This window comes from Falco rusticolus, chromosome 2 (assembly GCF_015220075.1).
Source record: "Falco rusticolus isolate bFalRus1 chromosome 2, bFalRus1.pri, whole genome shotgun sequence".
Classification (NCBI taxonomy): Eukaryota; Metazoa; Chordata; class Aves; order Falconiformes; family Falconidae; genus Falco; species Falco rusticolus.
The window spans coordinates 70,078,924-70,105,533 of record NC_051188.1 but is presented as its reverse complement, the minus strand read 5'-3'; the positions used below and the strand labels follow the sequence as shown (position 1 = coordinate 70,105,533).

At 45.4% G+C, this 26,610-nt stretch overlaps 3 protein-coding genes and 1 pseudogene across 5 annotated transcripts; 2 read left to right on the top strand and 2 right to left on the bottom strand.

Annotated features, from left to right (window-relative positions):
* Positions 1–1,954: 1,954 nt before the first annotated feature.
* On the top strand, positions 1,955–3,927 carry LIPT1 (lipoyltransferase 1). Its single transcript, XM_037376842.1, has 2 exons — positions 1,955–2,039; positions 2,467–3,927. Exon 2 carries the CDS (start codon positions 2,719–2,721, stop codon positions 3,838–3,840), a length of 1,122 nt encoding a protein of 373 aa, XP_037232739.1. The 5' UTR covers positions 1,955–2,039; positions 2,467–2,718; the 3' UTR covers positions 3,841–3,927.
* Positions 2,021–16,980, top strand: MRPL30 (mitochondrial ribosomal protein L30). 2 transcript variants are annotated; one of them, XM_037376847.1, is made up of 5 exons: positions 2,021–2,039; positions 13,793–13,873; positions 15,495–15,641; positions 16,488–16,561; positions 16,650–16,980. In XM_037376847.1, exons 2-5 carry the CDS (start codon positions 13,793–13,795, stop codon positions 16,780–16,782), a joined length of 435 nt encoding a protein of 144 aa, XP_037232744.1. In that variant the 5' UTR covers positions 2,021–2,039; the 3' UTR covers positions 16,783–16,980. The 2 variants fall into 2 exon arrangements, with proteins under 2 accessions (XP_037232744.1, XP_037232743.1); XM_037376846.1 differs by lacking the exon at positions 2,021–2,039 and adding an exon at positions 13,245–13,349.
* MITD1 (microtubule interacting and trafficking domain containing 1) lies at positions 9,219–13,333 on the bottom strand. 2 transcript variants are annotated; one of them, XM_037376845.1, is made up of 7 exons: positions 12,966–13,173; positions 12,614–12,715; positions 12,337–12,473; positions 12,172–12,258; positions 11,397–11,512; positions 11,001–11,061; positions 9,219–10,917 (listed from the first exon to the last, which is right to left on the bottom strand). In XM_037376845.1, the coding sequence occupies exons 1-7, from the start codon at positions 13,117–13,119 to the stop codon at positions 10,822–10,824; spliced, it is 753 nt and encodes a 250-aa protein (XP_037232742.1). In that variant the 5' UTR covers positions 13,120–13,173; the 3' UTR covers positions 9,219–10,821. The 2 variants fall into 2 exon arrangements, with proteins under 2 accessions (XP_037232742.1, XP_037232740.1); XM_037376843.1 differs by having other exon boundaries at positions 9,222–10,917; positions 12,976–13,333.
* A 94-nt stretch (positions 16,981–17,074) lies between the features above and the next one.
* LOC119143057 lies at positions 17,075–19,901 on the bottom strand (annotated as a pseudogene).
* Positions 19,902–26,610: the final 6,709 nt, after the last annotated feature.

Below are 26,610 nucleotides of genomic sequence, written 5' to 3'. Positions count from 1 at the left end.
GCATTACAGAACAGTTCACCCCAGTGACGTTATCATCAGTCTAATTTAGCAAGAAGTTATGCCCACTTCAAACAGCTTAAAATAACTCCCAACTTTTTTCTTTTCTCAATGTGACAATAAAACATGCCAAGTGCTGGGGCACACGCATCAGACTCCTTTTAGTCTGTTACTCCCACTAATCACCACCAGCTCACTTGTGGCAATGGTTTCTTTTTGCTTGCCCTACTACACCCACACATTTAAGAGTTATGTAAGGAACTGTCATGCTCTTAATTATCTCATTTTTCAGTAATAAACAACCCCACGCTCTCATCTTGAATCTCGGTAGCCTTTCACCCTTATCCACCTTCTTTTCTCCTTCACCTGTCAGGGAATATAGCTGTTCTGGTACTGTTTCTTCAATGAGAAGGCAACTCAGGCCACATCATAAAGTTTTCTTTATTGGTAAAGCAAATACATGAACACCCGATTACATACCAGAAGCCAAACTGCTTCCTCAAGTAATTTCACCGTTTCACCTAAATAAGGATATCAATTTGATGTTTATTCCTAAACCACCTATTCCTAGAACTGAAAGAAAAATGACTTACCTGTAACTGTTCAAGATTAGCCTATGTGAATTCTCACAACCTGTTGTACCAGCCTTTTCTTCTACAATTCCTTCATGTCTTGGGACTCCGATATTAAGGAAGAAGATAAAAGCATGCAATGTACCCTTTATGAATACCCATATACAAGCAAGAGATACACAGCACATATCTGCCCATATAGATACTGTGGATAAAAACCTCAGCTACTAGCATTTAACGTTGGCCCACAGTATAAGCTTAAATACAGACAGTAGCTCTTGAAGAGTTATAGCTAAAGTCCGGTAGCCTTTAAGAATGGCTTAAATCAATGCAAATCTGAAGAGAATCTGCTGCACGCAATACGTCTTTAATTATCTAGTTTTTGATCACTTCCAGCTTGTTAATGAATTATGCTATTAACATTTAGTTTCTGTATCTTCATGAATACCATGGATAGTTTTTATGTATGTCACAAGCCTCTGTGCATTTGTGTGAACTTGTTCAGTGTCCTTCTTAACTCATGAAAGCTTCTAGCATCCAGAACATCCTGTGGTGTGGAATCACACAGCTGGGTCTTGCATGAAGAATCACGCTTTTTATCCGTCGTGCATCTGCCTCTTGTTGGCACGATCCCATGCTTCGCAGTTACCATGTTGGCAGAAGCTGCGAAGATCAACACTGACCTACTTTCTTTAACATCACTTAACTTTTTACAATCTCTTACCACAGGAGGTTTGGGTTTGGAGTTTTTTGCTTGGTTTTCTTTTACCAGGCTGAAAAGCCATAATCCAGCGGCGGGCGGCACAGCAGCTGCCCGTTCCCGCCTCTCGCCAGCTTCCTCCAGCCGCACCACGTGCAGGCTGCGGGGTGAGAGGCGCAACCGGCGCGCGCCCGCCGGGGTGCCACCCGCTCCCCTCAGCTCTCGCCCGAGCAGCAGAAGCCTGCCTGCGGCCTGCGGCCCTCCGCCGCCACCGGGGCGCTGGGCAGATGGACGGACGGACTGACTGACTGACGGACTGACAGACTGCCTGCCTGCCTCCCCGGCTCTGACTGACTGACACACAGACTGACGGACGGACAGACTGCCTGCCTCCCCGGCTCTGACTGACCGACTGACTGACACACAGACTGACGGACGGACTGCCTGCCTCCCCGGCTCTGACTGACCGACTGACTGACACACAGACTGACGGGCGGAGTGCCTGCCTCCCCGGCTCTGACTGACTGACTGACTGACACACAGACTGACGGACGGACTGCCTGCCTCCCCGGCTCCCCTCCCCGGTTTCACCCCGGGCAGCGGCGGCCGCGTACGGCAGGACAGCCCTGGCAGCCGGACGCCCGCCCCCGGCACCTCTAACCCCGGGAAGCGGAAGGCGTGCCGTGCCGGAGCACGCGGCGGGGCCGCACTACGGCTCTGACCGGCCTGCACGAGCGCCGCCACCGCGCCCCGCCCCGCCGCGCCGCCCCGTGAGTAGCGACTCGTGCGCGCAGGGGCGGCCGGTGCCGTGGGGAGGGCGGGAGGGCGGCCGGTGGCGGGGCGGGGCGGGGCAGCCCCCCTCGGGTCGCCGCGCCGTGAGGGGTGGCCGCCGAGGGCAGCCGCCGAGAACGAAATGGCGCCGGGGCGGCGGCGGGTGGTACCGGGTGCGGGCTTGCCGCGCCTCACGGCTGGGCGCTGCGGGCGGCTGCCTGGCTCCTCACGCACCCAGCCGGCCCGCCAGCTTGTTGCACCTGCTTCTTACTCTCAGATCCGTGTAAAACGAATTTATAAACCTGGGCTGTTAAAATCAAGTTTAGTAAAATCCACAAAGTCAAATTGTATTAGCAAGACTGTGTTGAGTGAGGGGAAAACACACGGTTTAATTCTGTTTCTTCCTTTGGCCTTTGACGCACCGAGGACTGTGAGGAGAAGCTACTCTGACAATGCCAGCTTTTATGTGAAGCACACATCAGGGTCTGGATGGCATCACTAGCTTCAGGAGGGGAAACATACCTCATAACTCACATCAGTTCAAAAGTATTGCTATGCTGGGAAGAGTATGACTGCCACTAGCATTTCATTTCTGTCACAGCAGCAGGCTGTGCACTTGTCACATTCACCTTTACCAGGTCAAGCATTCCTTCCATTTACTGTCTGGTTATTAAAAACATGGTACTCCGGTCATCATTAAAGAACTGCCTTCAGCTATCCTGTGTCCTCAGAACTCCAAAAGCTGGCTTCAGAAGCACCACTAGTGGAGGCCTCATTATCCAATCTATTTCTAATGACGTTTACCAAAATCTAGCTGTGGAAGACTGGATCCATGACCACATGAATTTAGAAAACCAACAGGTCCTCTTCCTTTGGAGAAATTCCCCTGCTGTGGTAATAGGGAGACATCAGAATCCCTGGCAGGAATGCAACCTCAGGCTATTAAGGCAAAAAAATATAAAGCTAGCCAGGAGAAGAAGTGGAGGGGGGACAGTTTATCATGACTTAGGCAACATCAATTTGACTTTCTTTACAACCAGAAAAAAATATGAACGAATGGAAAACCTGAAACTAATTGTGAAGGCACTGAAAGCCTTGCGCCCCCGGTTAGATGTGCATGTCACTGACAGATATGACATCTTGCTAGATAGGCAATACAAAATCTCAGGTACTGCTTCAAAGCTGGGAAGAACAACTGCTTATCACCACTGTACCTTACTCTGTAATGCAGATAAGTTTGTTTTATCTTCTGTGCTAAAAAGTCCTTATAAAGGGCTAAAAAGCAATGCCACTCCTAGTGTGCCTGCCTCAGTGAAAAATCTCTTTGAAGAGGATCCCAGTTTAACTTGTGAGATGCTCCTGGATGCCATTGCGGAAGAATATGCTACACAACACCAAATGGATCATCATATCACCTTAATAAATCCAGCTGATGAGACTGTGCTTCCTGGAATTAATAATAAAACTAAAGAACTACAAACGTGGGAATGGGTGTATGGAAAGACACCGAAGTTCAGCATCAACACTTGTTTTAGCATGGTCTATAAAGATTCTGTTCTTGATGTTAAAGTAGATATGGATGTAAAGCACGGAAGGATTGAAGTCTGCAACATTGATCTGCCAGAGCAGTGGCTGCCACCAGCGCTGTGCAGTGAACTAGTAAAGAGCCTTACTGGTAGTAAGTTTTGCCCAAGTGAAACCACTACACTAGCAACAACATTGCTAAGAGTGTGTCCACAAGATGATGAGTTGCACAGCAGGTGGAATCTGCTATGTGAAAATATGATAATGTTAATGTGACTTGCATTTTGAAAATGTAAGTTAAACTTCTGCTGCTTTTTTATTTAATTTATTGGAAACAGAATTAAAACATTTATACAAGCTGAATTTTTATCTTATTAGTCATTCAAACTGTTAAATCTTGTGCTTTTGCTTAGTATTACCTACTAGCAATTAGTAGGTACACTGCCTGTACCCGAGGTTCCCAAACAACAGGATGTAAGCTGCTGCAATAGGCTGCAGCCCTGTGTCGCTCCATGTCGACAGACATCCTTGTTGTTTAAACCAAGGAAAATGGCAGAGGCATCCCAAACTGGCTTTGTAGCAAAGAAGGTACAAATGGCTGACACAGATGGGATGGGGTAGGTGGAAAACTGCTGCTCTGCTGCTGCACTGAATCCCCCAGCCTGCATCCCACTCCTGGTGGATAGTAGCTCAAAGGGCATGTCTCAGCCCCTGAGCTGCACGGAGAGGGATGTCCCCCTGGTTTCTGGTTGAAAGTATGCTCTTGCAGGGTGCTGGTGATCCTCTTTCTCCACTGTACAGGCATGGCAGTAAGCTAAGCTCGCTGCTGTGTAGTGAATCAGCCTAGCAGTTCTACCCTGGAACTTCTGTTCATGTGTGTGCAAGAGCAGGGGAGGGATTAGGAAGTTCACTGTGGGGGGTTGTGTGATGAGGGCAGGAGAATCTAACTGGGACAGAGGCCATATGTGCCTTCTCTGTACCTGCACTGCCTGGCCTAAAGTGGGAGTCACTGGTGCTGTCGTCTCGTTGCCCAGTGTGCAAAATCAAAGAAAGTTTTAAGAATACAAGATACAGCTTTTAATATAAAGTTGTGCAAGTTTGGGTGCTAGATGAACTAGCACCCCTTGGTAGTTTCCACAGTCAGATTTATACATGATTACGTGGATATTAATTTGTTAACTTCCAACCCTCTAACACTGATCGTATGGTAATCCACATAATGGTTACACAATCTTATTGGTTAACTACGCAAGGGGAACGGTCTCTGTGGGTCGGGGTATCTGGCGCAAGGGATTTAATTTTTAGTATTATAATGAAGGTAGTTAGCTTAAGAACACATCTTTATCTGTCCAAAAGGTATCAGATATATCTCGATTTGCAAGAGTCTTGTGTTGCCAATTTGGCAGGATGTAATGTCTTCAAGGCCGCCTTGTCCTAAACAGCAATTACTTAAGTTAATCATCCTTCACAGTTCTTTGCATGGGACATCCTGAGTCAAATGTGTGCGTTCTGTTTCTTCAAGAATATGTGCAAATTGTTAAACAAAAACGTATGTCCATATAGTATTTGTTAGTTAGCTTATACATTCTAGTTATAGAATTTGGTAACACTGCCAGAGATACAGTACCTAAGCTGAAAGAGGGAATACTTCTACATTAGGAAATACACTTGCCAATACAGATCTAGGAGAATCAGGCTCCTTGTGTTACTACCTAGGAGAAAATTTTCTAATGGAAGGTAATAGTGAACTGAAAATGACAGTTTTCATGTTAAATAAAAATAATAGCTCAACTTAAAGTAGAAAGAAAGGCTCATTTCACTGTTGTTGCTGAATAAGCAGAATGCAATTTTGATTAGGTCACAACAGAAGCAGTTTATTGCTATAACTGTAGGAGAGAACCCAGTGCAGCCGTGAGACTCTTCTGCTGTGAGCTCTGCCCAAACGAGGCAGTTACAGACTTCATATACCTTTGTCATTTAACTCTTTCTTCACCAAACTGCCCTTCAATAGTAGAGCTAGTTAAAATTGAAGTGGGAGGTTCATCAAGCAAAAAAAGCCATAAATTCATTCTGTCAAGGTGCGAGCACATCAAGGTAAATGTCGTTCAGGGCACAATATATAGCACAATCCAATTTACATTAACAGTCTTCTCCTGGAAGGTTAACTGGCGTGGTAGGACTTAAAAGGAAAGCACGGTATCCAGAAATGAGGCAGATAGTTAAAGGGGCTTGTTACTGGATGACATACGGGTTGTTCTGAAATACCAACAGCATTTACTACTGAAGATAAGGAACTGGCAGGAAAATCAGAGGCACATAAAGTGGACTGAGAAACAGCAGTATCAGTTAGGCAACAAACAATCTTGCTGTTAGTAGGGCAAGATGAATAAGGACCAGCCTGACCTAAAGAAAGTAAAGGAGTAATGATGTTTATGTCATTTGGTTAGTCATATGGCTGTCCTAATCATGTTTCTGAGGCTATGGCATGAAGGAAGAGTTGGGGGGAAAGTTAGGGTGACTGAATCCTGCTGGACTGAAAAGACTTACAGTTAGGTCCATAAGGACATTCTGGCTTCCAGTGTCCTTGTTGTCCATACACACAACCCTCAGCTGAAACTCCAGTAGGGATTTCAAAAGATCCCTTACCTTTCTGAGTGGCACCGAGGGATTTTCGACAGACATCAGTCTGCGGTCATCCCAGGTGAAGCAGGACGTATGAATCCAAGTCACAGCACCAAATTCTGTTGCAGAATAACTGGAATGCAATTTTAATCAGGTCAGAACAGCAGCAGTTTAGTGCTATAGGAGAAAACACAGAAGGCAGGCAGCTTCTGCTGATACGAGCTGTGCCCAAGCGAGGCAGTTACAGTTTATATACTTTTAGGTTATACGATTTGTTCTTCACCAGGCTGTCAGATAAGCAGGATGTGGTAACAGCAGCGACTGAAATTCTTCAGTAAGGAGGCTCTAGACAGATTGGGAAGCCCTAGGCAGTATATTCTTTTATGAATACTTCCTTTGTTAATTAAATCATGCTGACTAGAAGAGACTGTTAGCTGCAAATATTTCTTAACAAGTGAGGCCTGCAAAGGCCTATGAGGTGTTACATGTTACTTCCACACTGTCAGCTTTAACAGATGTTTGGCTGATCCGCACTCAGTAGAAAGAAATTACGTGGCAGAAGGGACCTACCTTTAGTTAAGGAGCGCAGTGACTGGGGGTGCACCCAGCCCTCAGCCAGGACTGGCACACTGTAGAGTCCAGGGGTCCTCAAACTACGGCCTGTGGGCTGGATACGGCCCCTCAGGGTCCTCAGTCTGGCCCCCGGTATTTACAGACACACACACCCCCCCAGGGGTTGGGGGGGAAACCAAGCAGCCGCAGATGACTGCCTGCCGCTGCATCCATGTGCCAGCCCCCTGTTTAAAAAGTTTGAGGAGCCCTGCTGTAGACTGAATGACACTCAGCTGGCTCCAGCAGGGAAGGTGGCTTAAGCTTATCTTTACAGATGATGCCAAGAGGGACAGTCCTGGGTGTGCAGTCCAGGTGATGACCTGACTACCTAAGTGTGAGTGGCACCACAGAAAAACATAGCCTGAAGTCAGTAAAATGACCGCAGAACTCTGCTTGTAGACTTCTCTAAAATTTTTTTTTCCCCAACTCTTTGATGCCCATTCCTCTTCATACATGGTGTTCCTACTGACAGTGAAAGGAACTGATATTCAGAGATAAAGGGCTTATAAGTAAAAACTGCAGTGCAGCGTTAACTGGTATATCACTAAAGGTTTACTTCTACGTATGCACAGTACTGCATATCCATGGGATCTGCAAGGAAATCTGGTCTCGGCTATTGAGTAATAGTCTAATTAGAAAACAGAGAAAAAGTTCTAGCAATGAACAGGCAAGCAAGGGAAGACCATGCTTGCCTCTTGTGGTATTTGTAAAGGACCACATCATAGGGGCTTACCACTGGAACAGCGGCATATTGTATTGTAAGATGCAGAAAGTGTAAAGATTTGTATTTTAATTTCCAATTAAGTACTAAAAAGTTGATCTGAAGTATTAAGGTGTTTTTTTTCTTTTGCCCCTTGTGGGAAAATTCCTGGGGGGGGGGGGGGGGGGGGGGGAGAGGGTGCAGCAGAGAATTAGCTAAAGCTGGGACAAATATAGCTCTTGCTTTCAGAATGGTTGGCATGCACAGGAATCTACTTTACCAAAGCTCCCTAAGCTACACACCCTGCCATCTCAGCACATGCCAATGGGAGTAAGAGAGTGGAACAGAGTGGAGACACCCACCGTGGCCAGGCTCCATTTACTCCCTGCAGGAAAGGGGACCTGATGATCTGATAAACTGCATAGCAGTTGTCACATAAAGAACATATGAGATGATGTCTGCTGCTAAGCGGACCATTGTGGCAAAATTACTTTCCTCAGATGAAATAATCTCATTGCAATAGTAATGCACACCTCCATCCCAAAGTTGCTTGCCTCCAAAGTACTACTACATCTTGCTGGGTACAATGATACCAATCAGTAACAGAAGTATGTATGACTAGAGTCACTCAAGCTCCACCTAAATCTAAAGAAAATGGACTGGTCCTGGACTGAAATAAATCTAAAGGGGAATTTATTTAAATTTATCTAAACTCCTGGCATACCACACTTTGATTTAGTGTCACAAGGTTAGGTCAAGCTGACCCACCCTCTAAAGCTGTAAGTTCTGGCTGACAAGCCGATAAGGTGTCATGACCCCCATACATTAACAAAAACTTAGTTGAAAGTAAGACAAAGGTAATTGTGGTAATGGGAAATTGTGACCTCCAACTCAAATAGCGCCCCCCTGAAAAAGCAAAACCTGGTTGGAGAGCATGCGTAGTTAATGGAAAAACTTCAGTAGTGCTATCTGAGGACGCATACTAATTTACATTGGAAGGGAGAAACTTTTAACCGATCCTCTGTACGATAACGAATACGCAATGTACTAGAAAGTATAAAAATGGACAACTGAGGGGAGAAGTTAGGGAAGGCTCCATCATAACTTCTGGCATCAGTCAATGGGCTGAACCTGTCTTCTCCCCCATAGGGATGCCTGTTGGGTAAGAACTTTATTCTAGGACTAACTCATGTTAGTTATTATTAAGTGTATTTTTTTAAACTTGTTTTTCAGTCAGTGTATTATCGCTGGCAATCTTCGAACCTTACTGTGACAAACTTGTGTTTTGTATAATAAAAATCTTCAGCTGAAGTTCATTTTGTGTAAGTCTCTGGAGACTTGACTGGTTGTATGGGATTTGACTCAGTGATGCTGTCAGCAGGAGTCCCCGAGTAGGTTAGTCGAAACACCCTCTGATACGGCGAGGTGTCAGAACACAGGTAGCAGACAGGCTGGTCAGGCACAAGGGTCTTGTCTTTCTTGGGAAACTGACAGGCTGATCAAATATAAAGGGTTCAAGGAAACCCCTCTTCTTAACATGACACCCCTGTATGTTTGAAATTGCTGGACTAGGGTTAAAAGATATAAATCTTCACATTTGGGAAGCTTACTGTATTTACAGTGAACCTTCTTCCAAACATGGCTGATCTATAAGGCATTACCCAGCTTCCTTGAATTACCCGACGTAGCGCAGAGAAGTCGTTACACAGATGACTAAAACTACAAATAATAAAAAATAACATTTATTCCCATTAAAAATAGGCATGTATTGTACACAACTGAATAAAATTGACAACAGTGACCAGAAACCTAGTACCACATCAGCAATAAGAGGGTTTCTATTGAATGTTTCAACTGGTAGCATGCAGTTCCTGTGACACATTTGTTATTCTTTTTGCTGATGTAGCACTGAAAAGCTGAGACATTATTATGCAAAAGGATAAAGAAGGCAGACCCCTAGCAAACTGTGATCCAGAGAACAAGGCAAAGACCAGCTCTGTTTCTTCTTGGTAGCTGTGGAATGCAGCATTAGATGACAGAAGGTGAAAGAATAAAGCAAATTAAAAAAAAAAAAGATAATGGAATACACCAGCCATTCAGGAAAAAGAATCAGAAAAGAGAGAAAAATTTCTAGCAATGAACATGCTACCAGAATACAGGAGCATATGTACCACAAGATCCAGAAAGCATAAGGCACCTATCAGTCCTGAGGTTGAAAAAGATTTTGATGGGACCCGCAAAAGAAGCCACTGCCTGTTCTTCATGTAAGAGTATAGGACTTTGCCAGATTATTGCTGACAAAGCAATCTTGTATAAGAAAAAGAAGCAGTAGCTCAGGTGACACCTTCTGGTTTCCAAAGGATGAAGGAAAGACAAGAAAAGACTGGGTTGTTTTCCAGTTAGCATATTGCTTAAAATTATTAACATGAAAGCTTCACGGTATTCATCCCCTGGAATAATTTTATTTTTTTAAGGGACTACCTTAGTAGCAGGGAGATAGCTCACTGCAGTTGAGACTGGCATGACTAACTGGAAGAACATTAGATTTGCAAGTCAGGGAAAAAGACTGGGAGAGGTTCATACACCCTTTCCACACCTAATGCAAAGAATGGAAATCAAGTATATGACTGTACATCATGGAATAAAAGAACACATAGAGTGACAGGGAAAAGAACACAACTGTTCACATCCTTTCTGGTTCAAAATCCATCATGCAGAGACACATAAGATGACCCTGAAATGTCTACATACTGAACAATGTTTGCATGCAAGGAGCTTGGAAAATGGAATGTTAGGTTTGGGGTTACTAGTAAAGTCTGTGAAATCAGGTATTACAGGATTGATCAAAACACAGCTGAACAGGAGTCATGATTAGAATACCGGAATTATGGGAAATAAATAAGGCTGCTTATAAAAGAGGACATGTGGCAGCCTAGCTTCAAGTGTTTGTGAGGTGGTCAATTAGAGAAATAAACCCCAGAATCTGCTCAAGGAAAAATTAATAGTAAAAAGAGAAATGACAGTAAAGAGGCCTTTGAGAGACAGTATCAAGGGTCAGTTATGACATGAAGATCAAATTTAGACATGGATTGTATTAATTAAGATTATGGGAGAAGTACAGTGAAGGAATTGTACAGTTGTGTTTTCTCAGACTGAAAAGTCTCAAATATTCTTAAACCTATAGATTATAAAAGCTGTGCTGGACTAAGTACTTAGAATACTTGGTTCTGAGGGTAGACAGCTGCTGGCAGACTGGAAATAGTATCTTCCACTCTTACATTTTTATGCTTATAAAAACAGTAGTTCAAAGCAGTCGTATCTGATCACATTTTCTTTGTATGTTTAGTATGAAAGACATCCACTGTTGTTTCATGACAAGGTCGCAAGTCAAAGTCACAGTATCCAATGCTGAAACGACCCTGCAGAAATTAACAGAATTGACACAGTGAACATAGAATGAGCTCTTCTGCAGTATAAGTTAAAGAGGTCAAAGCATTCTTACCTGCGGTTTCTTAAAATAATTAAGACCCCTTCCAATCTTAATCATCCATCCATTGTTGAATCTGTTTTAAAAATTCACAAATTTGAATACTATCAGTATGTTCAATAAAAAAAGTTATATCCACATGATGCACAAGCTCCCTGTTTCAATGACAATTATTTCCTAGTATCACTGACACCTGTATGAACCATGGAAGACACTATTCTGTATAAAGAGACATCTACTATTATGTTCACAGTTAAAATACATGAAACTATGGAGGGCTGATTTTATCCAGCGAGGGCTATTGCCTTCCACTTCGTTAACCGCAGCTGCAATTAGAAATTGTCTCAAAAGTTAGGGTGAAGTAGTTTGATTTCAAATAACTGGCATTCACTGAATTTTTCTATCACCCACCTAATTTCTCGATCATGTATTGAAGGTGAAAATGCAATATTCAGTGTTACTCCATAATTCCTCAGCGACTGTTGTATTTCTTCCAAGCCACTTATTTGCTGACTCTTCCCGCTACCCTGTTAAAAGTAAAAATAACATGTTTTTTTTTTAATGACATATTCTACATCTGGTCACCTCTTACTAAAGTTACCAACAAAACCTTTTTAGTAACAACTTCAACCAACAGAAAGCAACTTGGATGAAGCCAGATTCACAGTTTCAAATACAGGATAAAAAGCAGACAGACTACAGCTACACTCGCTAAGGGACATGGACGACGAGCTCACTCTCAGCCCTTTGGAACTAGACACGAATTACTATTTGAGCCAAAATAAATACAGTGATAGTTTGAGATATTTTAGCTCATCAAAGCCTCTAAAATGACAACTATATACAGCTGAAAAAACCCATATCACAACAGATGCTTTGTTTCTGACATTTTCCACAACAAAACTTTCATAAAAGTATCTTTTTAATTTAAGATACTGCTTACCAAGAGTTTCTTAAAAGAGTTTTCTGATAACTCTGAACTTATAAAACTACTTATGTTCAACTATCACATTTCTATTTTTCTTTTAATCTGTGTTTTCTGCTGAAGGCATCAGAGCCTCAGTCTAAAAAGTACCGGTAAGGAAAAACAAATCTGTATTTACAAATAAATACTTTATATATATATATATTTGCATGTGGTATCGCTGAAGTACAAGGAAACAGAAACCAAAATCTGGACACTTACTTCATCATAGGAAGTGAGGAGGTGGATTGTTTTCACTTTGCATGGCCCCTTAACTAGCATCTCGCAGAATCGCAGGAAGTTATACAACTGTAAAAATTTTAATTTAGTAACTTGCCTTTTTTTGAGTAGTTACATCTGTATCAGTTACACCAAGTACCTACTAACCTGATGAACGTTCCTGATGTACGGATCCTCCACCCACACTTCAGAAACAATCTCAGTAAGGTACTCTTGGAAAAGCTTTTCATAGCCGAAACCCGTTGCATTTTCCTCTATTCTGATTTGCTTATGGTATTTGCCATCTGACAAAAGAAAACAAAAAGAAAAAAGTCTCCTTTTCAGTAAAAATCGTGACATAATCCGTGTGTTAACCACCTTACCCGGAAAACACTCGCATAACAACAGGGATTTAAACGCGAACGGGTCCATTGCAGCTCTGTACCTTGTTTCTCTTTTTCAATGTGCTTTTTAATGTCTTCTGCTCTGGTCATGTACTCGGATATTTTCTGCCGGTAACGGTGCTTTTTCGCCTCATCCTTGGTGGCTGTGAACGGGAAGCGCACAGGCCAGCTTTGGCCGGGGCGGGGGGCGCGGGGGGAGCCCCCGCCAGCTCCCCTCCCTCCCCGTGAGACGGCAGGGGACCAGCGCCCAGCACGGCCGCGCCTCCTCCAACCCACCCCCGGCCGGCGGCCCCCGACCGGGCCGGGGCGGCGTTTAAGCACCACCCGCCTCAGCGGCTGCAGTGAACGGCCGCCGCCCCGCCCCTCACCCGCCGCCGCCGCCGCGCCCGGTACCTTTCACCACCTGCAGCAGGAGGTCGATGCCCTCCTGGTAGCACACCAGCGACTCCTGGAACCGAGAGGCCCGGTCCAGCTCCACCGCCCGCTTCACCGTCTCCGCCCCGGCCCGCTCCAGCGCGGCGGTGCCATCGCCCCCCGCCCGCGACATGGGCGCCGCGGCGGGGACCGGGAGCGGCGCGGGGCGGGGGGGAGGAGCTGCGCACGCGCGCTGCCTCACCCGCCGCCGGGGAAATAGACACCGAAGCGGCGGCGGGCCGTGCCTCACCGCTGCCCTTCTGCCGGCGCGGAACTGAAGCGCCGTGGTGTCGGTGCCCGGCCGGAAGGCTGCGCACCGCCATGGCGAGTCCCGCGGGCCTGCGGCACGCAGCCGTTTGGAAGGTGCGACCCGAGCTGGGGCTGGGGCCGGGGTTTGATTTGGGGGCGGTGCGGCGCTGCCTCTGGCCGTGCCCGCTGCGGCGGCTGGGGGCCTTCCCGCGAGGCGGCGGGGAACGGCCCGGGCCAGTGTCCCGCCGCCGCTGAGGGCCGTGAGCGGGGCCAGGCCTTAGGCTGCTGCGGCCTTCGCCCCCCTCGGGGCGCCGCCGCCGCGGGGCCTGGTCGGGGCCTCCTCAGAGAGAAAAGCGTGGCCTTGGAGGGGCCGAGGAGCCGGTGCACACCCGGTTGTCAGCACGGTCTGTTCTTCTGCCGAGAGATGTAATAAACGCAGTAATTATCACAGTCCCTGTGCTCGCCCAGTCTGAGTTGAAGTGGCCCTGTACTCTTATTTTCAAGTATTATGAACTGTAAGGAAAATGCAGACAAGTTGTGCCCTGCTCTCTTTGCAGATGCTGGGGAAGAGGATGGAGGTGATGGCGTCCACAGCGTGGGTTCGTTGTCTCTTTACTAAGTCAAGAATTCCAGACTCGGTATGTGTTTCAGTAACTAAGAAACTGAAAAATAGCTATTAGCCTGCTTAATTCTGTGGCATGACAGCTTTCTAGAGACAGTGAGTGGGATGAGAGGGTTCGTGGTGTGCTAGGTGGAAAACTAGCTGAATGGCAGGGCTTAAAGGGCTGTGGTGAATGGGGCTACATCTGACTGGCAACAGGTCACCAGTGGTATTCCTCAGGGCTCAATCCAAGGGCCAGTTCTGTTCAATATTTTTATCAGTAATCTGGATGCAGGAGTTGAATGCACCATTAGCCAGTCTGGTGATGATACCAAGCTGGGAGGTGCTGTCGACTCTTTCATGGTACAGAATGCCTGGCAGAGGGATCTGGATAGATTGGAGCATTGGGTGATCATCAGTGGCATGAAATTTAACAATAACCAGTTTCTGCATCTGGGACAGATTGCCAGGCACAAGTATAAACTGGGAGAGGGGAGACTGGAGAGCAGCCCTGCAGAAAGAGATCTGGGGGTGCTGGTCGGCAGCAGGCTCAGTGCAGGTCAGCAGTGGCCCTGGCAGCCACCAGGGCAACCCGCACCCTGGGGTGCCCCGAACACGGCACAACCAGCCGGCCAGAAGAGGTGATGGTACCGCTGTGTTCAGCCTTGGTGCGGCCTCACCTGGAGCGCTGTGGGCGGTTCTGGGCCCCACGAGTTAAGAAGGACGTGAAGGTCCTTGAATGTGTCCAAAGGAGGGAAACAAAGCTGGTGAAAGGGCTGGAAGGCATGTCCTGTGAGGAGTGGCTAGGGACTCTGGGCTGGTCTAGTCTGGAGAGAAGGCGGCTGAGGCTTTTTGCTCTCTACAGCTTCCTGAGGAGGGGACGTGGAGAGGGAGGTGCTGAGCTCCTCTCCCTGGGATCCAGTGACAGGACATGTGGGAATGGCTCAAAGCTGTGCCAGCGGAGGTTCAGACTTGACAGCAGGGAGCATTTCTTTACCAAGAGGGTGGTCAAACACTGGAACAGGCTTCCTGGAGAGGTGGTCGATGCCCCAAGCCTGTCAGTGTTTAAGAGGCATTTGAACAATACCCTTAACGACGTGCTTTGACTTTTGGTCAGTCCTGAATTGGTCAGGCAGTTGGGCTAGATGACTGTTGTAGGTCCCTTCCAGGTGAAACAGTCTACTCAGTAAACAACTAAACCAAAGTGATAGGAAGTTTGACTTACATTTTACATTTTTACATGTAAATTTTTATCTTATCTTTTTGCAAGGTACTGTCTAGGGTCAGTTGACTCTTTTCCTTCAAATCATTCTTAAAGCCTGTGGAAAAACTTGCCATGCAGAGGCTCTTCAGTGAGATGCATGGGAATGAAGTGCTAGGCTGGTATAGAGTGTTGTCCATGTATTTCTATGCAGTTGTATGTCCAAACTCAAGAGTTAATGTATCCATCAGCAAACCATTATAAAAATGTTTGACATAGAGTTACAAAAGTAAAATATGAGGTCACTTGTTGATGCTTTGACCTTCTGAAAAGAAAGGTAAACATGTAAGGACTTTTACCAAGGTTTATGTATGTTTTAAAAGTTATTTTGTTAATTTTAATAGTAATAATTTGGCTGTTTAGGAAAAAACCCTCTGTTTTTGTGAACTACTTCTAGGTATTTCAGCCGCGGCCTGGAGATCATGAAAAGTATGGAGGTGACCCTGAGCAGCCCCACAAGATCCACATTGTTACTAGAATAAAAAGTGTGATTGGTCGCCCATATTGGGAAAAGAAGATAATACGTGATCTTGGACTGGTTCAAGTATGATTGTTGGTTTTTGTACTTCTTGTGCACTCAGAAATGTAGAAACGTAGGGTAGAATTAAGGTGGTGTGGTGTTTGGTTTTTTTTTTTTAAGGACCTCAGTTTTGCAGTCAGAAAACTTGGATTGCTTTACAGCTGCTATAAATGTAATTCGGAAATCAATGATGTGTTTAAGAGCTGGAAGAAACATTAATGGCAAATGCCCTATTAGTGGGAATTCAGAATATCACTGTATGGAATTGTTCAGCATGCCTGAGGAGAGATTTACCTTGAGAATTCTGCTAAAATAACAAAAATAGATTTGTAAATAGTTTGAATTCAGTTTTCTCTGTGGGTCATATTATTCAGACATTGCAGGTAGGCAAGTAAGACTCTATTAATAATGAAAAGGCTTCCAAATCCAAGACTCTTTAAGCGTTTGTGTCAAAGGTGTGTTTATACAAATTTTTTAGGCCAACTCCACATTGTGCAAAGATTCATGTAGTCAGCGTTACATTACAGAAAAAAAAATTGTATGCTTGATCACTTTAAGGTCTAACTGAAGCAAGGAGTCTTCCCCCTAAACTCCTGTATTTATAGTATTTTTAACAGTTGGAAGAAATTTGAATATAATGATACTGTAATGGGAATAAAGCTGAATTTTTAGTTTTACTGGAATTGAGTTTGATCTAGTTTTTATTTCATATTTTAAAGTATGTTTTTGATGCGAGACATTTCTCTAAATTTTTTGTTTGCAAATGCAGTTTCTATTTTTGCTGGTAGTGTGAAAAGTTCAGTGAACAGAGATTTGGGGTTTGCATTTCGTGGCAGTGCGTTTGTAAAACCTGTTCTATCCTTTATATAGGCACATCAGCCAAGACTGCACAAAAATATCCCTTCTGTGAATTCCAAACTGAAAGTTGTTAAACATCTGATAAGGTTTGTTAACTATTTGTTTAATTTGGAACATTTAACGTAACTCTCTTCTAGTCATAGGACTTTACTAAGTAAACTCTTTTGCCTGTAGAATACAGCCACTGAAACTACCTCACGGGTTGCCAACAGAAGAGGAAATGTCAGACACCTTTCTTACAGTCAAGGGAGAGCTTGTCATTAAACGACGTCTGAAACCTGTGGAGCTGAAAGAAATTAAGTCCTAAGGTGTGCTGGTTTGATTTATATTTTAAAAAAATAAATAATTCAACTCCTAAGTTAAGAGTTTGTGTATGAAATATAAGCTTAATTCTTACCTTGTCTGGTATGAATGACAGAAGTGACACTGGTACTTAAAGAAGGATTCCTGTGTGTACAAATATAAAATTCAATGTTGTTAATATATGCCTGAAATGTTAAATGAATGATAGGCTTTCTGTCCTTGTGTTTTTAATTTTGTGGTTAATTACTGCAGTTTATGGCTAGCTATTGGAGAACTTTTTATAAAGTCATATAAGCAGAGAGTTAAGTAGAATAGATCTAACTAATGATGGTGGGGACATTTCCCAACTAAGAGTGAAGGTGTACAGTGATGGTGCATGACCTCACCTTTACTGCACAAAGGAAGGAACTGGAATTGGAAAGCCCTCTATTTAGCAGTTACATGAGAATCGACTGGCTGTCTACCAAGAGTGTCATTTGATTGAGGCAGGTGTATGGGTGACTTACTTTCGTCATCCGGATCTCATGCTTGTTCCTTAGCAAACAGTCTGTCATCTGGCCTCCTCCATAGCTTAAGAAGTGCCTGAAATCCCGATTTGGGAGTAACAGAAAGAGCAGTTCACAACTTCATAAGTTGTGTAATTTGCCTTTCAGGAAATGTGCTGTCTCACTTCATACGTATTTCTTGATCCTAAATGTTTAATAATAGTAGCATAAGAGCTGCAGTCTATGTGAAAGTTCATGCTTTTCCTGTTCTAAAATTGCAAACTTTAGAAATCTAGTGACCCTGAAGCATACCTCTTTGATGCAAATTAGTAATTACGGGCTGCAAGCTTGTAAAATAACACCTTTTGCTGAAGGATCTTGAATAGTACTGTGTGCATATTCTTATCTACAGTTTTAAGAATTGTGGCCAAAGTTAGGAAGCTGCTGCAGTATCAAATGATAAAGTAGTTTTCATTCCAGGGAGCGTAAATGCCATAGTTTTAACACACTGTGAGCCTCTCCATGCTAGACACTGTAGAGGAGTTAATCTTAATGACTGTAGGTTGTGAGAAGATAAGAGGGATACAGCTGCTGAAAATCAATATTTATCCTTTCTGCATGCTTGCAGATAAAACACCAGTAGGAGTTCAAGGGAATAGCTGTATCAGTAGAGTGACATAAAAGCTGGAGACAGTGTGTGCAGAAGAAAAAGGATGGTTTTGCTAGTGGCATTGAAGAGTGAAATGGCTCTTGTGCTAAGTGCTTTTCAATGTCCCGTGTCCTGACAATCTTACGGTACCATTTGTCAACTTGAAAGTGAGACAGCAGTTATCAGCACACAAGAAACCCCAGTATTTATCCAGAGTTCATTGCTTACAGGCTGCTGGTATTAATTTTGATCATTAATCTCATAGTTTACCTCTTGTAGTTTGCCTAGAGAGGAAGTAAGTTCAGCTCAAGGCACAAATGAAGCTAGCAGACTCATGAATAGCGGACTATCAGGGCACTGAAGAGGATTGCCTGCCCCATCTACTTGTCTGTCAGAGCCTTAAAAAAATGACACAGCTGCTGCTGTAAAGGTGACAGGGTGCAGAAAGCAGGCTTACTGCTGCTTAAGCTTTTCCAGCTGCCAGGTGACTGCTCCTCTCCTCCCTAGTTGCATTAAGGGTGGGGAAAATCCCTGTTTCCTCTAGGGATCTCCCCTGGCTCTTTTCCCAGTTCTCCTCCTCCTTCTCCACCTCTTATCCATGGGATAGTAAAGAGTGAGTCTGAGGGGGCTGGAGCTGTTGCAACAGTGGATCCCAATGCATGAAGCAAATATTTAGGAATTGTGCAGATAAACATACAACTTGGCAAAGAAGTGAGGCATGAATGTAGATGTGAATAATGAAGCGTGATCCCCCACTAGCCAGGCCCCTGTGGTGCATCAAGGGTAATTAACATGACTGTATGTAGCTGTAGCCTACAGGCCTCCATGCTTAGTTAAAAAAAAATGTTTTTTGAAACAAGATTTAATATTTAAAGTCTGAAATAGGAACAATTAATCTCGTTCCCAAGAGAGCGCTGGGGAAGCAAGCAGTGGTTTCACAGTGCAAAAGCAGTCTGCACATGCCCTGACATTCACCAGGCTCCTTCCCTGGTGCTGGGAGCTGATAGCTGGGTCAACATCGGCTTTATTCTGGCCAAAGAGTTGGCTGAAAAGCTTTAGAGGGCTGCCTTTCAGCAGGGATCTTACTGCTCTTCTGCCTTTCTGCCTCAAAAGAAGGATGAGGTTTGTGTTTTTAAGAAGGTTGACCATGTCTGCGTTAAACCAAATACTTTTCCATGGTCACCCCAACTGTCCTTCAGCACTGTCCCAGCGTGTGACTCTCAAAAGGAAATACCAGCAATCACAGCTGGATCAACACACTTGCTGATGCCAGTTTTTGTAGTCTTGGCTTGATACTTGTCTGCATTTGTAAAATCTTTTTTCTGCAATGTTCTCTGAGGCAGGAACTCCTACAACACAATGTGCGTGACTTGTCCTTTTGTTTTTAAAATCAGAAAAAAATTGTTCTAACAGTCATTATGATTGAGCTGATATGTTTCATCCTTCTGAGTCTATTTAGAGAGAAGCACTGATTTTGCTGAAGAGTAAGTGCCCTAGAAATCAATACACAGATGCTATAAAACACATTTTTCAAATATAGAGGGCAGTTCTCTAGTGCGTGGACTAAAAGATGAGTCTTACTTGACTGTAATGGGGCCATGTTCAGAAACTTAGGTCATAAGGGAAACTGTCTTAAGGGAGAGAGAAAAGCAGGCTTGATAGCAGGGGCTGGAGGCACTAGCAGACCTTGCATTCTCTGTGTGATTGTCTTGAATATCATCTCAAAGGCAACTCTACTCCCAGCATATACTTACGTGCCCAAGTAGCATCTTTGTTGGTTGTAGGAAAATCTGCTTGCGTTGCAATGACAGCCAGCCAGAGTGGGATCCATAGTAGGCATGAGCTTGTGCACGGATGTAAGGGGAGATGAACAACTGAATTTGGTGCCCTACCTGCATAGCTCAGACCTTCCAGTTTTGTGGTTGCCTCCAAAGCTCCAGTTCTGTCAACATTCAGTATATTTCCGTAATGCTCCAAACAGCCTAAGAGCAGTATTTACAAGCAGATGTTAGGCCAGTGCAGTGTGTGGTGCATGCGGTTAAAATGTTTTCAGCTCTGTGACTGAAACCCATGGCATCATTTCAGTACTAGTGCAGGCATTTGTGCTAGCAGATGCGGTCATGTTATTGTATGCTCTGGGAGGGATTACCTCTCAGTCATGCTAGCATAAAGTGATCGTGTCACTTGTGATGCAAACTGGTGCTTTATGCACTATTAATCTCCCTGAATTTTACATTGCCTGAAAGTTTGCTGTCAAGTCTAAGCTTGTAACTTGGGCTGCCTGCATAGTCAATGGAGAAAGGCACCTTCAAAAGGTGTTTTCTTTGATTCCAAAATTAAAAGAAAAGATGAGTCAAAAGAAATCCTACATTACATACAGGCTCCAGCTTGCTTTTCCATAGCTACCATTAACAAGAAAAACTGAAGAGAAACATCGTTCAATTACATCCATTACAATTTATCTGACTTGCAGTTTGTTTGACTTGCAACTTATCTGCATTTATCTGTTGTCTAAACATGCCATTGCACAAAGGAAAATACACAAAGAGCAACTGAGAGGAACAATGCTAACCCAATCGCAGCAGTTAATGGAAAACAGATTTCGGTACAGTGAATTATTTGCAAGAATATTAGATAAACATCACAGACCTGACACGTTTGCTGCAGGATGTCTCCCCACCTTCTCGTTGCACTTCCTGGAGACAAATAGGCTTTTTATCTGCTGTGATGTTTTGCAGCAGCTGGCTCACTGCATTTCCCACACACTGCTGGTATTACAGGAAACAGAGATGGTGAACAACTTGTGCATCCTCCCAAACACAACAGGATTTCAGCTCTACAGCACAAACACAATTACAATGTAAAAAATGAAATACCTTTTAATTTAATTAAAAACCTCATTGCTAACAGTTTGGAATTAGGAGGAGCCTTGTCTGAAAACCACTTCCCTCACCTTCAGTTGTTGGAAGCAGTAATTGCTGACAAGGGGAAGGCAGGAACCTGTGCTTTTGGGTGTAATAAAGTTTTTGCAGCAAAGACCCAGGCAACAATAACATGACACAGAGCTGCAACTGCTGAGGATTTGGGTATGCAGAGAGTATGCCAGGTCCCTATTGTTATCCCCTCTACAAAGATGAAGGCACAAACCCCAATTAGGCAGCACGGATCAAAGGTACTGTAGCTGTTCGGCAGTAAGGAAAAAAGCCACTGGATGGCAGACCTTCCCATCACTGTTAATTCATCCTGACATGCTTCTCCCCCATGGTAAATTTCATGGTAAAATTTTAAAATCATGGTAAAAACAGATGAAATGCTGTTTTGCTTTTTTGTCAGGTCTTTCACATTTTAAGATGGGGAATTCATCATGTGTCATTGCATTGAAAGATTCAGTTCTGTAAGTTTTTCCTGTACTTTTGATACGTCCTGTAGAGAGCTGGCTGCAAAAAGTCACAGTAGCCTATGCATGGAACTCTTCATGTTCATGATAACGAGTGAGTTTAAAGAAGGCTGAAACAGAGGGAAGTATGTCTGGCAGGAAGGAAAAAGAACAGATATAGTTCATACAGAAGTGACATTAAAAAAAATTGACAATTTGAAATACCACTGAAGGTGATTCACAAACCAGTAATCTCCAAATGGCCTGTGCTACAATTCCCTTATAGCTGGGAGAGAATCATAAAGGGTGTACTAGTTTGTTGCTTCTACATCTCAGTAATTGAGGGAAGCAGGTAGATCTGTGTTTTCTGGAGCCCTATCTGGAAATTACTGTTTAGTCAGTCATATATACATGCATGGAGTCTCACATGTTCTGGGAATTGTTTTCCTCAACAAACTTATGTTCAGACTACTAGTGATGATGGCAAGCAGGCTCTTTCCAAGCCGAGGTGACTTGCTAGGCCAAATCTGTAGTTACAAGACAGATTCCAGAGCAAGCCTGGAAGGAAAGCCAGCAAGGCAAAAATCAGGATCAGTAAGTTACAAAGCCAGGCGCAGGCTGACTTCCACTGCAGCTCAGGTGAAGACCCAGGGCAAGGTTGTGACCTTAAATGCAGCTCCTGAGCCAGCAGGCAGAAGGTGCGTGGAAGGGGAGAACTGCCGAGGCTTCTCATGGTGTGGTGTCAGAGCTGACCTTCAATGCAGGCAGCCAGACCCCTGGGAGACGGGGAGAAGAGGCTGCAGAGCCCGTCAGAGCAGTCAGGGCCCAGACAGCACGGTCACCCCAAAGCTGACTCTTCTCCAGGCTGAGAGGACCTGGCTCCCTCAGCCTCTCCTTGTGTGTTCTGTGCTCCAGCCCTTCCCAGCTTGGTGGCCCCTGCTGGACTCACTTCTGTGTGTCAGTGTCCCTCTTGTATCAGGGAGCCCCAAACTGGATACAGCACTCCTGGCATGGTCTCACAAGCACAAAAGGGAGGGAAATGATCGCTCCCCTCTCTGCTGGCTAGAATTTTCTAACACAGCTCAGGGTGTTCTTAGTCTGCATCTCTGCAAGGGTCCATGGTGTCCACCAGGACCCCCAGGTCCCTTTTTGCACAGCTTACTTTCTAGACAGTTGTCTCCCAGCTCATACGTGCGTGGGGTTACTCTGTCAAAGTGTAGGGCTTTGCCTTTGCCTTAGTTGATTGTCATAGGGGTTACCATCAGCCCATTTCTCCAGCCTAGAGGTTTTAATTCTGTTTACACTGCTGTAGCGATCCATGCAGCCCTGGGAGGCACCCGTGGAGGTGATGCAGAAAGGATCAAGCAATAGAAACGTTTTGTGACTGCACCTAAAACCCAAGGGGAGGCCGCAGCCCGGAGAGGATGGGCTGCAGGGTGTGGGAGCTGCACGGGGCTGCCTCTGTTGCTCCTTGTGATGGAGGAGAGGCGAGGTCCTGCCCTGCATCCTGCGTCCTGCATCCTGTACCCTGAGCCCACCTGTCCCTCAGAGGCCACCCCTCCTGCAAGACTCACAAGGGGACCAAAGCGCTCCCTCCTCTGATAGTCTGCTGGCAACTGAGATATTGAGGACGGGGCTGAGGGGGTGCATCAATGTCTCCTGCTTCCTGGCTGCAGGGCCTGTGTCCCTGACTGCTTGGGGTGAGGCAGTGAGGGACACGAAACTTACCCAGGCCAGCAAGCATCGGGAACCCGGGGTGGTTCTTCCTGAGCACACAGAACAACCTAAAAACTAATCACTCCCCATTGGCATGCATGAAGACATTAATATATCTCACTGCTTGCTGAATAAACTAAAAAAACCTCTTTCTGAGCTGATGGAGTATGTCTCTCGGTTGTATAGGCAAAGCGATACACAAATAGAGTTGCATCTCTTTTGATAAGAGACCCCAGTGGCAGCTCCCCTGCTCCGGCACAAACCAGGATCCAGCCATCCACAAGAGACTTGTAATGCTCACTTCTGCTGGTTTTTCAAACCTGCATCTTCTACAACACTTTGGTAACTTCCTCTAAATCTCAAACCCCAGTATTTAATTCAGAAAAAATAAAATTAGTAATGTTCAGTGCGCTGTGCTGCTGTGCTTCCACCATGAATGCCCTTATTCCCTGCCTGTATTCTGTTTACAAATTGCCTTCACCACACCTGGACAGCTTTGCCTGAACCTCCTGAGCCTTTCTTTATACTCAGAAATTGGCATTTTTGAGATGCAAGCTGTCTCAATCATTGTGGCTATCTTCTTTAGGGTGAGTTGTACTCTGGGAGCACCCATCTTCCCTGACTGGCTGTGAAGGGAGCTTAGGGAGACAGGCTCATGTGTGGATGAGAGCCATCTAAGTTTAGGTATCTTTGTTCAAAATCTTGGTATCTTTATTCAAGCAGAAATCTCATGCAGCAAAAAGCTGCAGCCCTTGAGCTGCTGGGGAGATGATACTGCTGCAGGGAATGAGAGGAGCTCATGCCCTGGGCAGTGGTATCTTATCTATTTGTCCTCAGCTCAGCTTCTAGCACAGGACTGAGATCTGGGGAAGTTCAATATATGAGGAAAGCCACCTTCCATTTTATGGTAGTCTGGCACTGTGATTAAATACATTGGGCTGTGATTTTGTGAGACTTCACAGTATTTTTTTCTCATGTAAACAGAATCTGTTGCACCATAGACATCGGCATGGTGGCAAGTATGTTCTCTGGAGTGGCATTTCCCAGATTTCCAAAGGGAAAAAAAAACTCACCTGCTTTTTGGTGAGTGCAGGATGGGCGTCTCTCCACCTGTATCTTTTATTTCATACCCTATTTGTGGAGGGAGCCATGGTGAGGGCTGAACTAACCAGCATCTAGCTGTTCTTCAGGTGTTTGTCCCAGACCCATCCCAGCATCCTGGGCTGTGTCTCTACTGCTCAAGAAAAGAGGGCTGGGACTGACCCTGGACTGTCAGCTGTGTGGCACAGAGGGGGCTGCAGCCCTCCCACCTGGGCTAGCACTCTCCTGAGAGACTGGCCGTGTCCACACTGGTGGCCCATCTGCCCCTGCCTGGGGGATTGTGTTGGTTTTGACTGGGATGAAGTTAATTTTCTCCATAGTAGCTAGTATGGGCCACGTTTTGGATTTGTGCTGGAAACAGTGTTGGTAACACGGGGATGTTTTAGTTACTGCTGAGCAGCACTCACACGGGGTCAGTGCCTTTTCTGCTCCTCGCCCCACCCCACCAGCGAGCAGGCTGGGGGGCACAAGAAGTCGGGAGGGGACACAGCTGGGACAGCTGGCCCCAACTGACCCAAGGGGTATCCCGTACCCTATGGGTCATGCTCAGCATGTAAAGCTGGGGGAGGAAGAAGGAAGGGGGGGACGTTTGGAGTTAATGGCGTTTGCCTCCCCAAGTCACCGTTACAGATGATGAAGCCCGGCTTTCCCAGAGATGGCTGAACACTTGCCTGCCGGTGGGAAGTGGTGAATGAATTCCTTGCTTTGCTTTGCTTGGATGCACAGCTTTTGCTTTGCCTGTTAAGCCGTCTTTGTTCCAACCCACGAGTTTTCTTACTTCTGCCCTTATGATTCCCTCTGCCATCTCACTGCGGGGGCATGGGTGAGGGGCTGGGTGGGGCTTGGCTGCCAGCGGGGGTTAAACCGCAGCAGGGATGCTCCTGTGACAGCATGCTCTGCCAGCATTGCTTGTCAACAGAAAAAAATAATGATGCCTTGTTGTTTCAGCTTTTTTTTTTTTTCGTAAGAGCTTTTAGCGAGCCTAGCACATCTCTGAAATGATTCAGACAACCCTTTGCCTCAGCATTTCTCAGTGCTGTGAGGGGGAGAGGTTTCTGGCATACGCCTGCTTGTGAGTAGAGGGACTGTAATGACCTAGGCTTTGCCAACTGTGTTTGCCACCTGGTGACAGACACCAATGCTAAGGATACCAATGTCACGTTAACGAGGGGTTATTTGCCTGCAGTTGCCCAAGTCAGAGGGTCTTGGAGCCCCTTGCCTCTGTCCACCAAGCTCTTTGCCAGCCCTTAAAAGACCTCTTCCTCTGCTCCCCAGCCACATTTCTGCACACTTACAACCCTTTCCCTGCCATCTCACATGCCAAAAATACCACGGGGGGAAAATATCACCCGCTGTGGGTGGGGGAGTCTGACTGGTGTCTTTGGAGGCTGCGGACAGTCTCCAAGGGGTGTGTAGGGGGCAGAAAGCAAAGCGCAGGAGGACTTGTTGGGCACACTTTATTAGTGGTGGGGCTGACTTGTTCTGCTGATGTCCTTATTTGCAGGTTCCATTTCCTTTGACGGTGAGAATACCATCTCATAGGTATATATATATATATATAGGGTGTCATCCCACCTCTGACAGCATCTTCACAAGATGGAGCTGCTGCACAGGGCTGACTGTGATGCGAGGAGTGGCACACTGCTCCCCCAGGTTTACCTTCATTACTTAATACCTGGACAGAGGATTGCCTCGTGGACCTGGCATATTTGCTCGAGATGATTGGTGTTTTAACATTATCTCTTGGAAACCTCATGGAAAGAGAAGCTGACAATGAATAGGGGAGTGGGGATTTCCCCGCACGTTTAGTTGGAGCAAGGCAAGTAGCACTGAGCCGGTTATTAATGGGTTGCTGTGGTCACGGGATTAGCTGAACCTCTCTCTGCACCCTCTCTCTGTCTTCTCTGAGGATCCCTCAGGCCCCACAATTTCACCTTTCCGGTGGAGCTTGTGTTCCTGTTGTGGGACCACAGTGCCAGCTTTCCCAGCTGCTCTGCTCTCCTCTGCCTCTGCAGTTTATTCTCCCTGGTAGTCCACAGCTGGATGAATGTGGTGGCCCAAAACAACCTTCTTAAAAAGTTGCTTCTTTAACTCTAAAAGCAACCAGCTTTGTGGGGAGAAGGGCTATAGGTACCAAAGTGCCACTTAATATGCTAGGTCAGCTGTTTCAGTCCAGGCCCATTATGCCTGGGGAGCTGGCCTCACTTTTGCTGACTCTCCCTTACCCAGACCTTGAATGACTGATGCCTAAACCATGCTGGTGCTTCCAGAGCCAATGTAGGGAGCTGCTCTGTGCAGCGTCCATGCAAACTGTTGCTTCATTTCTTACTATGTGTGCTGAGAAGATTACATCTGCATTTTACGTTATCTCCTCTGGCTGCATCTTCACAGAGCCACAGAAGCACAGACTGACCAGTGTTGGAGAGGACCTCAGGAGGTCTGTAGTCCAACCGCTTGCTCAAAACAGTACCCACTTTGAAGCTAGATCGGGTTTCTCAGGGTCTT

Bases quoted from the DNA above. Each gene is read 5' to 3' on its own strand.
- LIPT1 (XM_037376842.1), top strand. From the start codon at position 2,719: ATGGTACTCCGGTCATCATTAAAGAACTGCCTTCAGCTATCCTGTGTC.
- MRPL30 (XM_037376846.1), top strand. From the start codon at position 13,308: ATGGCGAGTCCCGCGGGCCTGCGGCACGCAGCCGTTTGGAAG. The intron at 13,350-13,792 runs GTGCGACCCGAG...CTCTCTTTGCAG, and splicing joins GGCACGCAGCCGTTTGGAAG to ATGCTGGGGAAGAGGATGGA. The intron at 15,642-16,487 runs GTATGATTGTTG...TCCTTTATATAG, and splicing joins GTGATCTTGGACTGGTTCAA to GCACATCAGCCAAGACTGCA.
- MITD1 (XM_037376843.1), bottom strand. From the start codon at position 13,309: ATGGCGGTGCGCAGCCTTCCGGCCGGGCACCGACACCACGGCGCTTCA. The intron at 12,716-12,975 runs GTGGTGAAAGGT...TCCCGTTCACAG, and splicing joins GCATCGACCTCCTGCTGCAG to CCACCAAGGATGAGGCGAAA. The intron at 12,474-12,613 runs GTACAGAGCTGC...TTCTTTTGTCAG, and splicing joins CATTGAAAAAGAGAAACAAG to ATGGCAAATACCATAAGCAA.